The sequence below is a fragment of the Ictidomys tridecemlineatus genome, chromosome X, assembly GCF_052094955.1.
Source record: "Ictidomys tridecemlineatus isolate mIctTri1 chromosome X, mIctTri1.hap1, whole genome shotgun sequence".
Lineage (NCBI taxonomy): Eukaryota > Metazoa > Chordata > Mammalia > Rodentia > Sciuridae > Ictidomys > Ictidomys tridecemlineatus.
The window spans coordinates 67,708,069-67,721,720 of NC_135493.1; the positions used below are offsets into that span (position 1 = coordinate 67,708,069).

Sequence of the window (13,652 nt, forward strand, 5' to 3'; positions counted from 1 at the left end):
AAAAAAACATGAAAAATCCCAGCTAGGCAAAATGTAAGCTCAGCCTACTTCATAGAATTTCCAAGCCTCAGAAAGTATGGAGGGTTGCTGGTACATTGGCACAATTGAAAAGCCATTGGGAGTCAGGGAATTCTACCATTTGAAATCTTAAATGTCTTCTCTTTAGGCCATGGTTTCCTCATTTGTAGAGTTGATAGAACGTACCTGACAGAGTTATTATGACAATTTAATGACCTGATTCGTGCAAAGTGCTTAGAACAATGTCTGGCACAGACTGAAGTACCCCCAAAATTACTGTCTCACACTCCACTTCTCCATAATAAAATACTGTAGGCTCTATCTTCAAAATATATTAAGAACTTGACATCTTCTTATCCCCTCCACTGTTGGCCCACTTCATTTATCTCATAGATAACTAAAGTAATCTTCTATTTCCCCCCTGTGAACTATATCAGTTGTAACAGTCAGAATAAACTTTTTAAAGAATGTATCAGATCAAATCATTCTTCTTCTTAATTCTTTCAATGGCTTCCCAAGATATACAGAATAAATTCAAAAACCTCCTTATGGTCTACAAGACCCTGCTAACTGTCCAGTCTAATCTATCTTTCTCCCCATCACTTAATTATTTTCTCTTCATGCCATCCTTCATTCTATTCCTTGACATATCAAAATTACACCTTTGTGTAGATCTTTGCATTTTTTTCTATGCTTTCTGTCTGGAACCCTCTTCCTCCAGATACCTGCATGGTTCCTTCTTTTACTTCTTTATGCCTCTGCTCAAATGTCATTTCTAATCTGACCAAGCATTTCAAAGAAATAACTTCTCTTCATTCCATCACCTTGCCTTGCTACTATCTCAACTGCACTTATGATCTTCAAATATACCCTACAAGTTCTTATTTATTATATATATTATCTGTCTTTACCATTGGGATTTCAGGTCCATGAGAGCAGAGATCTTTATACTATATATTATCTCATCTTCTGGACTTAGTCCAGTCTTAAATAAATATATATTGAGTAAATACATGAAGATAACCATCCCTGCTTCAATTCTATGGGACTGATGTGGGTCTAAATATATCAAGCACTTGAAACTTCTATGAAAGATGTATAGTCCAACTTCTAAGCCTTATTTGACGTTATTCCTTTTTCTAAAATATCCTCCATTCTAAATATATCCTGAAACTTCCAATTGAGAGTTCTTATTCCTTTCAACATCCCTTTTTTTGAGTGGCTGTCTTGTTCATTCAACTGTGATGTGATCTGCTAGAAAGCAGAGAATATGTCTTACCCAGTTATGCATGTGTGGAAATTCCCAACATCAGACAGAGCACTCTTCTTCTACAGCAGATAAGCAGTGAATTATTTTTCTAATCAATAATTTATTTGCTTTTTGACACTAAGGGGAGGGATTAGAATTTGCCTTCATCAACAATAGTTTTCCATATAGCAAATAAATGAGAGATTATTTACATTTATATACAATAAGTAAATGCAGGGCCCCCAATAGTTTTTAAACTTCTGAGAAATCATTTATCTTTAGAAGCCATTCCTCCTTCATTTTATTCCTATGCCCACCTCGGGCCCTATTAACATGTTTCTCAAATTCACTTTCTTTTGAATCCTCCTAGAACTGACACAGATATAACCTGAAGTAGTAATCAACCACCCATCCATAACCAAACCTGTTTCACATGCATCAACTGGGGTTAATTGTTTAAAATTAATAGTTAATTCAAGAGCTGTAATTCATGAGGCCCAGAGAAGAGGCTTTGGAAACAATTACAACCTATTGGAATATGATAGGACAAGGCACAGCAAGTAATCACTGGCAACTCCTCTAACTTCTGGTTTACAGGTCAGATGCCATTCAGGGGTACTGGGGTAAAGGGGACCAAATGAATATGAGCTAAAAATGAAGTGAAGCAAGCTTCTCAATCATACTCTATACCTAAAGATGTGGCTGGAAAGGCCCCCAGGTATGGAAAAGACAGCTTTTGTGGCCTTCAATTCTGACTCAAATCTACTGGTCAAGATTAAACTATACTTTTAGGATCCCAATCAGCTAGGGGAATAGTTCAGCTCATAAAGGAGAATACAATAATTCACAGTAGCTAGGATAGAAGACCTCACCATCCAATGATATAGGAAACAAGTTGCATATCACCACTACCAATAAAATATACCTAGTATAAGTCACTTTGTTCTCCTCTTTTAAATAAAATCTTCACTGATTTAGTTGGGCATATGGCATTCTGGCAATATTATATATATATATATATATATATATATATATATATATATATACACATTATATAAAATTACATTTCCAAGCCTCTCTTGCAGCTATGTGTAGCCATGTAACTAAGTTCTGGGCAAGAAGATATCAGCACAATTAGTGTGGAAAAATTTTCAATATATCCTTAAAGGGAAAAGGCATGTCTTTCTCTGGCATTCTTCTTTTTAACTAGCTGGAATATAGACATGGTGACTGAAATTCAAGATGCCATTTTGGACAATATGGTGTAAGTCATCAGTTAAGGAAGACAGAGTTACAATACAGAAAGAGTCTAAATTTCTAATTATTTTATGGAAGTGGAATAATGGCTATAGATATCGATCTTTGGGAATTTTTCCATCAAATAGTGAAATCTTGTGTCTAAAATCACTGTAAATTTGGATTTTCTATTGCATATACTCCAACCTTATTTTATTGATACATTGGGCCATAAGTTATCTTAAAGAAGGAGGGAGATTCTGCTCTTTTTCAGTTCAATTCAACCCAATATAAATTTATTGAGTACCTGCACCTACATCTATCACAGAATTTGCCTATTCTTTCTTTCTTGAAACTCTCCTCTACCTTGATTTTCCCTTGTTTCTCCTTTCTATTTATTATCCATGCACTTTCCTAACTACCCTTTCTTCCCACTCTTTCCTTAAGTACAGGGTCTCCTCAGGATTATGACCTTTCTACTGTTCTCTCCTTACTTCAAACACTCTTTTATTATCCTCATCTCTATATATAATTTCAACTCCTATCCAGTTTCTGTGAATGATTCTTATATTTCCAATACTAGCCTGCCTAATCTCTCATATATGCCCATGCCTATTGTTCTTACATTAAGAAATTCTAGTAGGCTATTTCAAACTGAAATTTTCCTCTTTCTCCTAGAAGTGCTATCTAATTCACCAAGAGAAAGAGCATGAAGGTAAAGACAAGGGTTAGCAATTACATATCCTTTAGATATTTTTTGGAAATATAAAGTTCTGCATTTGGCTACATATGTGCACATCTATAAGAAATATGATGCTTTGATAGAGAAGAAATAGGTACCTTTTAAGAAAAGAGTACCATTAATTTAACTATTACCAAACCAAGCCTATAGTGTCACACACCATGCTTTTGACATTTTTCAAAACAAAAAAGAGCAAGATGCTTTTCAAGAGAATTAATGCACACATTAGTCAGATAAAATGGTATATGAGTTTAAAGTAATTCCCAAAATTTATGAATAAAAATGGAAGACAAGAAGAAAAGCACCTGGATTCGACTGAAGAACTAGCCCGTGCCACCTCCAAGAAATCCATTTTTGTGGAAAACAATATCAATAAATCTTAACTTCCAAAACCTATTCTCTATGATTATAAAATAATTTTTTAAATTTGTAGTAGGAACAAAATCATGTTTCTGTAAACTTCCTACATGGGTATTTTAATTACAACAAAATGAAAGCCTTGATATTATTACCTGCAAGTAATGTCAAACACTCCACCAGCCTGGATCACCACTTGATCTCCCAAAATGTTCAGTTTTGGTTTCATCAGGGTCTCTTCACTGGCAAGACCTGAACCAAAATAAAATTTCTTGCCATTAGAACTTTTCAAAATTTGTCTTCAAATATCATTCCACATGTACAAACTTATGTGTATATGATGCCAATTACTACAATTTCTATAAAAGCAAATAATTAGAAACTAACAAATGCCCATAGAAAGGGGATTCATTAAATTATAATATATGAACATGGTGAGCTACAATATCTGTAGAATGGTAATAAGTAATTTTTATATACCAATAAAGGACAGTCTCCAAAATAATTCAAATGAAGAGCAAAATATAAATCAGTGTGCATAGTATATAATATTTCTGCAAAATAAGAAAATAAATTAATTCACATGTACATATAACTTAAAAGCTCATGAAATTCGATACAGTTGGTTGTCTCAAAGCAGGGAAACTAGGAGGATAGGTAATATAATGGCACTTTTCAGTGTGATTACCTGTGGTAGACTGAATTGTTTGCAATTATCGTTCAGAAGTACCTACACATGAGAGTGAGTATCTAATTAACAGCCTCACTGATGTTGAATTTGAATATGCCAATTAATTTTAACCATTTAAATAGGGAAATGACAGTACTTCAGTTTTGGTGTGAGGTTTTGAGAAATTTCACATTTATGTTTAATTTATTCATCTTACTCTGTTATGGAAAGAACTTAACCTAGTTAGGTTGGTATTTTAAGGAGAATTTGAGATAACTGGAGCATTTGGTTCAGAGGCTGGAACCAAATCTAATGGAATTCAGATTGAATCATCACAACCTCAGAGTTGCATAAGTAAGATGCAAATGTTTGTTTCACCACTATATCAGGGATTGAACCCAGTACCCCTCACACATGCTAGGCAAGCACTCTACCACTGATCTACACTCCCTGTTCATAAATTTTTAATATGAAATACAGACAATGGAGTTCTTAAAAATAACTTTATTAAGTATAATTGAAATACAACAAACTGCAAAAATTTAGTGTAAAATTTGATCATTTAAACATATATGTACACACATAGGAAACTCTTATGACTATGGAGATAGTGAATATATTCATCACCCAAAAAATTTTCCTACATATTTTCATGTTTATATTTTTCTACAAAGTGCCCCATTTGTAACCCATCTATTCCTGCTCCCAGATCTGCTTTCTTTCAATATAGATCCTTTTGAAATTTCTACAACTTCAAATAAATTTAGTTATACAATATATACTCCGTTATGTCTAGTTTCAATAACTCAGAATAATTATTTTGAAATGCAGGCATGTCGTAGCATCTATCAATATTTAATCGCTTCTTATTTCTTAGCAGTATTCCATTGGTTGGATATATCACATTATGTTTAGAGATTCATTTGTAGGTGGACATCTGAATTGTTTTAAGTTTGGACTACTGTGAATAAAGCTGCTATGAATATTCATGTCTTTGTGTGGACATATATTATCACTTACCTTAGATAAGCACACAATAGTGGAATGATCACATGGTCCACATTATAAGTCTACCTGTATTTATTTAGCTTTTTAAGCACCTGACATTTTTCTGAAGTAGTTGTACCATTTTGCATACCCATCATCAAAGAAGGAGAGTTCCAGTTGACTTCATATTCTTACAAATATTCAATATGGTCTTTTTCTTGGCAGTGCTGAGAATTAAACCTGGTGGCCTCTCATATGCTAGACAAGAGTTCTAGCACTGAGCCACAACCCCTACCTGGTATTATAGAGTCTGTTACATTTTAACCAAACTAATGAGTATGTTGAGGTATTTTATTATGGTTTTGATTCGCATTTTCCAAGTTACTAATCATTGCATATAAGTTGATGTGCTTTTTCATCATTTCTTTTGACAAATGTATGTACAAATCTTTTGCCCCTTTTATGAGATTTAAAAAAAACTTTTTTTTTGAGTTGCAAGAGTTCTTTGGAAACTCTGAATAGAATTCATTTGTTTAATATATGTGATGCTTGCTCTGGGTTTTGGACTGGTTTGTTCCACAATATTTTGAGGAATATAGGTGACCTATAAAATACATTTAGATAAACTTTCGATTATATACCATGATAATAAATCTCCTATTAAAAATAAATAAGCCAAGAAACAAATATTTATTTTCAAACATTTCAAGTGTAATGAAACTAATATTGGGGAACTATTAAATATGCTAATAGTTACACTTGCTCACTAGATACCACAACAACCCTCTCAGTAGATGCAAGCATGATCCTTCATCCTGAAAATCAGAAAACTGTTGCTAAAAATATAAAAACTGAGGCTTATAATCAACCTTTGTTCTATCTACCACCCACTTCATTATACAGAATACAGGTATGATGATGTGAGGGGAAAAAAAAGAAGTATGTCACATTAGACTGGGTAGAGAGAAGTGATGGGAGGGGAGGGGAGGGGAAGGGGGGAAAGGAAGGACAGCAGAATAAAATACACATTATTATTGCTATATGTATATACATGACTGTATAACCAATGTGATTCTGCAACCTGTACACTCAAAAAAATGAGAAATTATACCCCATCTGATTCAAATGTATGATATGTCAAGATCATTTTACTGTCATGTGTAACTAATTAAAACATATTTTTTAAAAAATGGAAATAAATAAATGAATGAATAAATAAATAAAAGAAGCATGTACTATTTCTTAGTAAGTTTTGCTGTTGGCATCTGTAGAGTTCGGCTCATCTTTTTTCCCACATCCAGTGTTAATGGCCTCGTGCCAAATCATCCAAGCAAGTTGCTAAAACTTAATTGTATTCAGAAATGGTATTACTTCACATTACATTGCATATCAATGTTCTCCAGGATATTTTTTCTCTTTGTGTTGTTTTCACATATTTTAAGGTTCAGTGTGATAATATCATACATATATTCAATGTTTGATGATCTAATCAGGATAATTATATTTCCATCTCCTTAAACATTTATAATTTATTTTTGCTGAGAACCTTTGAACTCCTCATTTCTTTATTCAAGTTACAATAATAATTAACTGCTACTTTCTCTGAGGCTCCCCAGCAACAAACTATGATACCATAATTATAGGTCTTATTTCATTCTGCCTCACGGGAAAATACCATGTTTCCTTTGTTTGACCCTCTCAGAGACTGAGAGCAATGTCATGTTGGAAACTGTTTTTATTCTTCACTTTACTCCTTACTTTAAAATATCCAACAGAGTCTGTCCCATGACCAACTCAAGGTATGAACCATGAAACAGGCTAGATAATATAAGTGCAACAGATGTCTCAGATATGGTCATTGTACTCTGTCTACTGATAAAACCACATGTCAACAAGTTATTTTATTGAATTTGTTAAAGTACTACAAAAGGTATGAAAAAGAGGTCTGGGAGCTTGGACAGGGAGTGGTCAATTCCATAAATGTTCAGTAAATAAATAAATGATGTATTTTGAACAATTTAATAATTCATCCCATCTGATACAGAATTTGAGAACACAGACTGTGAAGACATATAATCTAGCTTTATGACTCATTTCCATCATGTGTCACCTCTTTGCAATCATCTCATATATATAATGGGAATAAAGTAGAAACTATCACATACATTTCTGGTTAAGGTTTTAAAGAAAAATTATGCTCCATTTGTGTAGTATGAATTGAAATGCATTCTGCTGACATGTATAACAAATTAGAACAAATAAATAGAATGATCATTTTTAAAAGATTTCAAAGGTTAATACATCAAGAACACTATTTGTCCAGTAAGTATTATAATATTATTACTGGACAAATAATAAAAATTTAAAAAAATATATTATTATTATTATTATAAAATGGCAGTATTTCCTTTGATTTTCTGCCTCAGTGTCTATGAGTTCTACCATTAGCATCACTACTCAGAGCTAAAGATGTGCCTCTTGAACTTGGATTCTCCCCGGGAATAGTGTGTATAGACTAGGAAGCAGTTTCATGACTCTTAGAGCTCTTGTGTTCAGTATAAAATTGTAGATCAGTACAGCTGTCAGTTTTGAAACTACGATTCTTCAATAACACTGTTAATGGTCACCAGTTCCCATTTTGTGAAGGAATTTGTCTTGTCTAGTTGGAGAATTTCTATCAAATGATGAGCGAGGTATGCCTGGAACATGATCTCTTATATGCAAGGAAGACTTTACCACAAAAGTGCAAGCACACATACACATACTCACACATATACTTTCAAATATATATATATATATATATATATATATATATATATATATATATATATATATATATATAGAGAGAGAGAGAGAGAGAGAGAGAGAGAGAGTTTTCACTAGTATTATCTCTAAGCTCCATGGAACAGAAGAAGGAGTGCTTCTCATATTTTACTTATTGCTGTCCATTTTGCCAGGCACATTAAATGTACATTGTTATAAGTTAATTATCATCTCCATGAAAAAAAATATTGATTGCACTTTGCTTATGAAACATAAGGCTTAGATGTGACCATGCCTACAACATGTTAGAGGAAATACTTAGAACAAGGTAGATTCAAAACTAAAATATCTGGCTCTGATGAGGTTCATTTTCAGCTATATTAAAATCACCCTTCTTAGCCATCCCATGAATCCACTGTAGAAAGTAGAGAAAAAGTGGGAGAAGAAATGGACATGCCTCTCTAAGTTTAGGGATGATAACCCCTAAGCCCCATTAACTTATCCTCCTTTGCTGGTTCCTAGCTCTTTCTCAATTCATCTTGAGCTTGCTTGTGCTTTATGGACTTTTGACTTGTTGACTGAATTTGTTTTTCTTAGAGATGATGTAGGAGCCTTCTCAGGAAGTAGTGCATAAAAGAGTTGGGAGTTGTCTTGTTATAGCAGAATATTTTCAAATTCAATGTGAATAACAAACACTGAGAGTTCAGCACATACAAAAAGGCTACACAGAGCATAGTGTGTGTTCCCTCTCTCCAAATAGGTTAGTCTTTAACAAGAGCAACAGTCTGGTTTGGACAAAGACAAAATAATGAAAATGCACCTGAAATTTAGATGTACTAATGTATAAACCAAGAAAATCTGGAATTTCTGCTCCTTTTGATTATTTGTGTGTCTGTGCAAGAAAAACTGGTGAAGGAACATGGGCTTATACAAGAAACCACACTTCAGAAGTTTGAAGAAGCTAAAGAGAAAATATATGGAAAGGGATTAAATAATAGAAGGCAAAAGAAGTTCTTTTATATAAATATATTTGCTGGACTAAAAGAAGCAACTTTAGGAAAAGTCAGTAGCTAGAATCCAGTAACTTGAAAGAGAAAAAAATGATATAAATTTGAAGCATTGACATGGGCCCAGACAGAAAGGATCTCAGTCCCTTGACAGCCAGTAGGGAAAAAAAAAAAAAAAAACACGGCTAAAATTCATTAAGAAGTTTTACAAGTATCAATAAGTACTACCATTATCTCTAGTTTACCACTGATAAAACTGAGACACAGAGGTTATGTTACTAAGGATTACACATTTAGTAAATTGTGCTATGATTTAATCCAGACATCTGACTCCAAAGCCTGTACTCCTAACCAGTATAGCATACTATCTTAACAAATAGCCAACTGGTAGGGCTGAACCTGTAGGTTGTGATTGAATATCAGTTCTGCCTCTGACTATTTCTCAGCCTACTTTGATGCTAGGAGAAGTATAACCCCTAGAAAAAGAGTGAGATCAAATCTCTTGAAGCTCTGTTAGACACATGTGGTTTAGAGTTAAAAGAACTGGGGGAACAAAGGAGCCTCAAACCAAGTTCTTTCTAGAACCCATAGAGTTGGCCCACTGAAAAGTCATTTACACCTGAAGTTGACAATCCAGGCAAGCTCCTTTTAAGCCTCTTCCATATCATACCCCAAACCCTAGAGCTGCCAGTGGTGAGAAAATTTCACCTCCAATTATTCATAGTAACATTTGCCAAGAGGAAAAGCCAGGCTCAGGTTGACAATACATCAGAAGCAAGAAAGCATGTGCCCTTCTATAGGAGCAACTTAGACAGAAATTGTCTTTCTTGTTAATCACAGGCCAAGGTCAGGCACATTCTTTCCTGACCTTGCATATTGTCTAGGAAGGCTTCCTTGGGAAGTCAATTGCTGAAAAGAGGGAAACACCATGCAGGAAGCTGGGGGAGTAGAGAGTGACAGTTCTTAACATAGCATTTTGGAGACCCATGAAAGTATCTTCCTTTCCCTCCCACCCCCATAGAATATCTATTTAGTTATTCTGCTTCCCTTTCTTTCCCAGTACTATAGATTAGCCTGTGTCACCTAAGATCAAACAATGTAAGCAAAGCATTTTTACAATTTCTGAATTGTATAAATAATTCTATATAATTCTCTCCTTTTCTTGAAGAAATGGTTCCAAAGGAAAATATAAACTAAAACATACTGTTTATTGGTCTTCTCATGTTACCTCCTCTAGGCCAATATTCCCCTCCAGAAATAGAATTCTTTATGTACTCCAAATACCACAATACTACAAATAGAGGACAACTGATTCTGTGCAGAAGCAGTGAGCCTAGTATTCTATGATTCAATCTCACAGAATCTGGTTTGCTTTTATATAGATCAACTGTTGGTAGGAACTTTCTGGATCATCAGAACACATTTGAGTACAAAGGGTTCCCTGCTTGGTCGCTACCAGTCTAGCCCAGATGGTAGCAGATATGGTAGGATGGACTATCATTCATGGCTCCAAACCTTTTAGAATCTCCCTTTGCCAATTCTGATTAGAGATCCAATTTCATATTTCCCACAGATGAAAAAAATCAATCAGCCCTAGAGAGCTGATACTCAAAAAAACTTTCTCTGATTACAATAGGACAATCATGATAAGTCAAGAGCACTGGAATTGGGGTTTACCTTCAGTATATAGTAATGGGCTGACTGAGGAGGCAACTCAAGTGTCAGGAAGGGGCAGGGGCATATTATCTTCCAGGTCCAGGCCCTGAGTGGCAGGCAAACAGTGTGCTTAAGAATATAGAATCTGGAGTCAACTTCCTAGATTTGAATTCTGACTCTCCCACCCATTATCTCTGTGATTATGGATAAATTACTTAGTCAAACTGTATCTCATTTTCCTTAGTCAAACTGTATCTCATTTTCCTTAGTTGTAAAATGGAGATGATAATAATGCCATCCATCAGATAGGTATATTCTGTGAATTAGGGTTAAGATGTATAAAAGGAAAAGTGTCTGACACACAGCAGCACTTGAACCAAAAGACATATTTTCTAGGCCAGATCTGGCTCCTGACTTGCTGTGTGATCTCAGATATATCATTTCTCTTTTCCTCTTGTTCCATAGCTTCTTATCCATAAAAGCAGGGGAACTAGACCAGCTAGGTTTTTGGTTGTATTTAAAAAACTTCCATGCTGACATGCTGTGGTGTTAAAAGCTCATAAAATGGAGCATATAAACCATCCTCAGTGGATTCATGCCAGTGATCAAATGGTCTGGCTTTTCTGACAAGGGAAATAGCCTGAAAGGATGAGGAGGTTTACTTACCAAAGCAGCTAATGCTATGGAACAAGTATATTTGGCCTGAAGGTCTAAAGAGTTCAAGGCCATTCCTCCAGAGATCTGGTAAATTAAATGAATGGGAATGAAAAACATCATGCTAAGTGATGAAGCCAGACTCAGAAAGTCAAGGGATCAATGTTTTCTCTCATAGAGATACAATAGAACAAAATAAGGGGAGAAAAGGTAGGGCAGACCCCATGAAAATAGAAGTGAGACCAGTAGGGGAAGGGGATTGAGGTGGAAAGAGGAGGGATGGGAAAAGAGAGGAACTGTAAACTGAAATAGACCAAATTATTCTATGTGCATGTATGAATATACAAAAAATTATTCCACCTTTATGAATATCTACAAAGTACCAATTTAAAAACCAATAACTATATAGAAAGGAAGACCAGTAGAGTAGAGGAAGGGGAACAGGAAAAGGGAGAAAGGTAGGGAAAGAGGAAGTACTGAGTAATTAAATGGAGCAAATTATATTCTTTGCATGTATAGATATGTGAAAATGAACTCCACTATCATGTATCCTGAGAAGAAGTAGCTTCTGATCTAGGGCTTAAAGATTTAGCAAAATTCTGCTGTCAGGAAAGTACAGGGCTCTTCAAATAGGGGAGTACAATGAGACAAATGACAAAGGCAGAAAAATCTACAAGGACATATTTGGGCAGGCAGAAGATCACTGTTGGTCATAGCAGAAGGATGAATGCTTTCAAGCAGGATTGGGATAATTGAACTACATACCATACTATAAAATCAAAGCTGTGTGAACAATAATCAGCATCCAGGCAAAAAGTGAACACTTTATGCCAAATCACTTTGTCCTTTGGATGTTTTGGACTTTAATATTGAACCTCAACATTAGGCATAGACAATCTGTATTGAACAAGTTGAGTCATGTGCTATCTCAAAATAAAGAAGATTTAAGAATCTTACTTAGGCTCATAAACAACAAAAAATAGACACTAAACATAAATACAGCAAATAAAAGTTGGAAATTGGATAAACCTACTCGTCAGATAAAATTCAAGTTCACTCTGCAATGACCCTGTTAATTCCTTCAGAGGACAGAACAAGCAAACTATGACTCACCAGCAGCAAACAAGTTACATAGTCATCTGTGTGCAGAGAAACAATAGGGTGGAATTGAAGAGTAGGTTTAAAGGAAGGATCTTGTTCTGTATTTATTGGCTTGATTAGTCTTACTACTGAAAGTCACTGAGATGTGATTAGCCATCACAAGCACCTTTTGCCACATATTTTTCAGGTGTGAAACCCTCCCCACAACCACATTCAAAAGACAGCAGTGACATTTAGTGTATTGGTTTCCTCTCCAACTGGATGTCTAACTCCTAGTTTGTCTTCTGTGTTGCCCTGATTCTAGGATGGGATGGGCTGAAGAATCAACATATATTAGTGATTCACTTCAATTTTGTCTTAGATAAATCACTGAACTTAGATTACAGATATTGTTATATGTGCTTTTGTTACTTTAAAAAAAAAAAAAACGATGTATAGCCACAGGAAGTTTCAAAGAGAGTAAGAAAGGCCCTATATACATTATACTCAGTTTACCACAATGGTTAAAACTTAATTATAGAACAATGTCCAAAACAGGAAACTGACATTGGTACATGTATAGAATGCATAAACACCACTGTAATTGAGATACAGAATATTCTATCATTGCAAAGACCTCATTTATATTCCTACCCACTGACCTTCCCCCTCTGCCTTCACCATGTCTAACTCTTGGAAACTACTAATCTGTTCTTCATCTCCACATTTTCTAACTGTGAGAACATTATAAGAATCATAATATGTAATATTTGGGAATTGGCTTTTTTCACACAACATAGTTCTTTGGAGAATCATCCAAATCATTGTGCCTATCAATATTTGGCTTCTCTGTATTACTGATTGGTATTCCATGGTATAGATATGCCACAATTTTTTAACATTTTGGTTGTTTCCAACTGGGAGCTATTATGAACAAAGCTTCTGTGAACATGTATAAAAGTTTTTGAGTGAACACTAATTTTTATTTCTCTGGAATAAATATGCAAGAGTGGAAATGCTATGTCATAGTATAATTGCATTTTTAATTCCCTAAAAAAATTCCAGACTGATTTTACAGAGTGCCTGCTCAATTTTAAATTCTCACTAAAAGTGATACACTCACTCGGCATCTTCACCAACTTTTGATAGTTTCACTATTTTAGACACTCTGATAGATATATATAGTAGAATCAGGGTCTTGTCATTTCCCTAATGGCAAAGGATATTGAATAT

The 13,652-nt window shown here is 34.6% G+C and overlaps 1 protein-coding gene across 5 annotated transcripts in view; it reads right to left on the minus strand.

Moving 5' to 3' along the window:
* Positions 1 to 13,652, minus strand: part of LOC101955809 (vascular endothelial growth factor receptor kdr-like) — a 291,669-nt gene that overhangs the window by 246,053 nt on the left and 31,964 nt on the right. For all 5 annotated transcript variants that reach the window (XM_078034616.1, XM_078034613.1, XM_078034614.1 and 2 more), the window contains one exon: positions 3,758 to 3,854. In XM_078034616.1, coding sequence (XP_077890742.1) covers positions 3,758 to 3,854 — 97 coding nt within the window. Of the gene's footprint in view, positions 1 to 3,757; positions 3,855 to 13,652 lie in introns of those variants that run through there.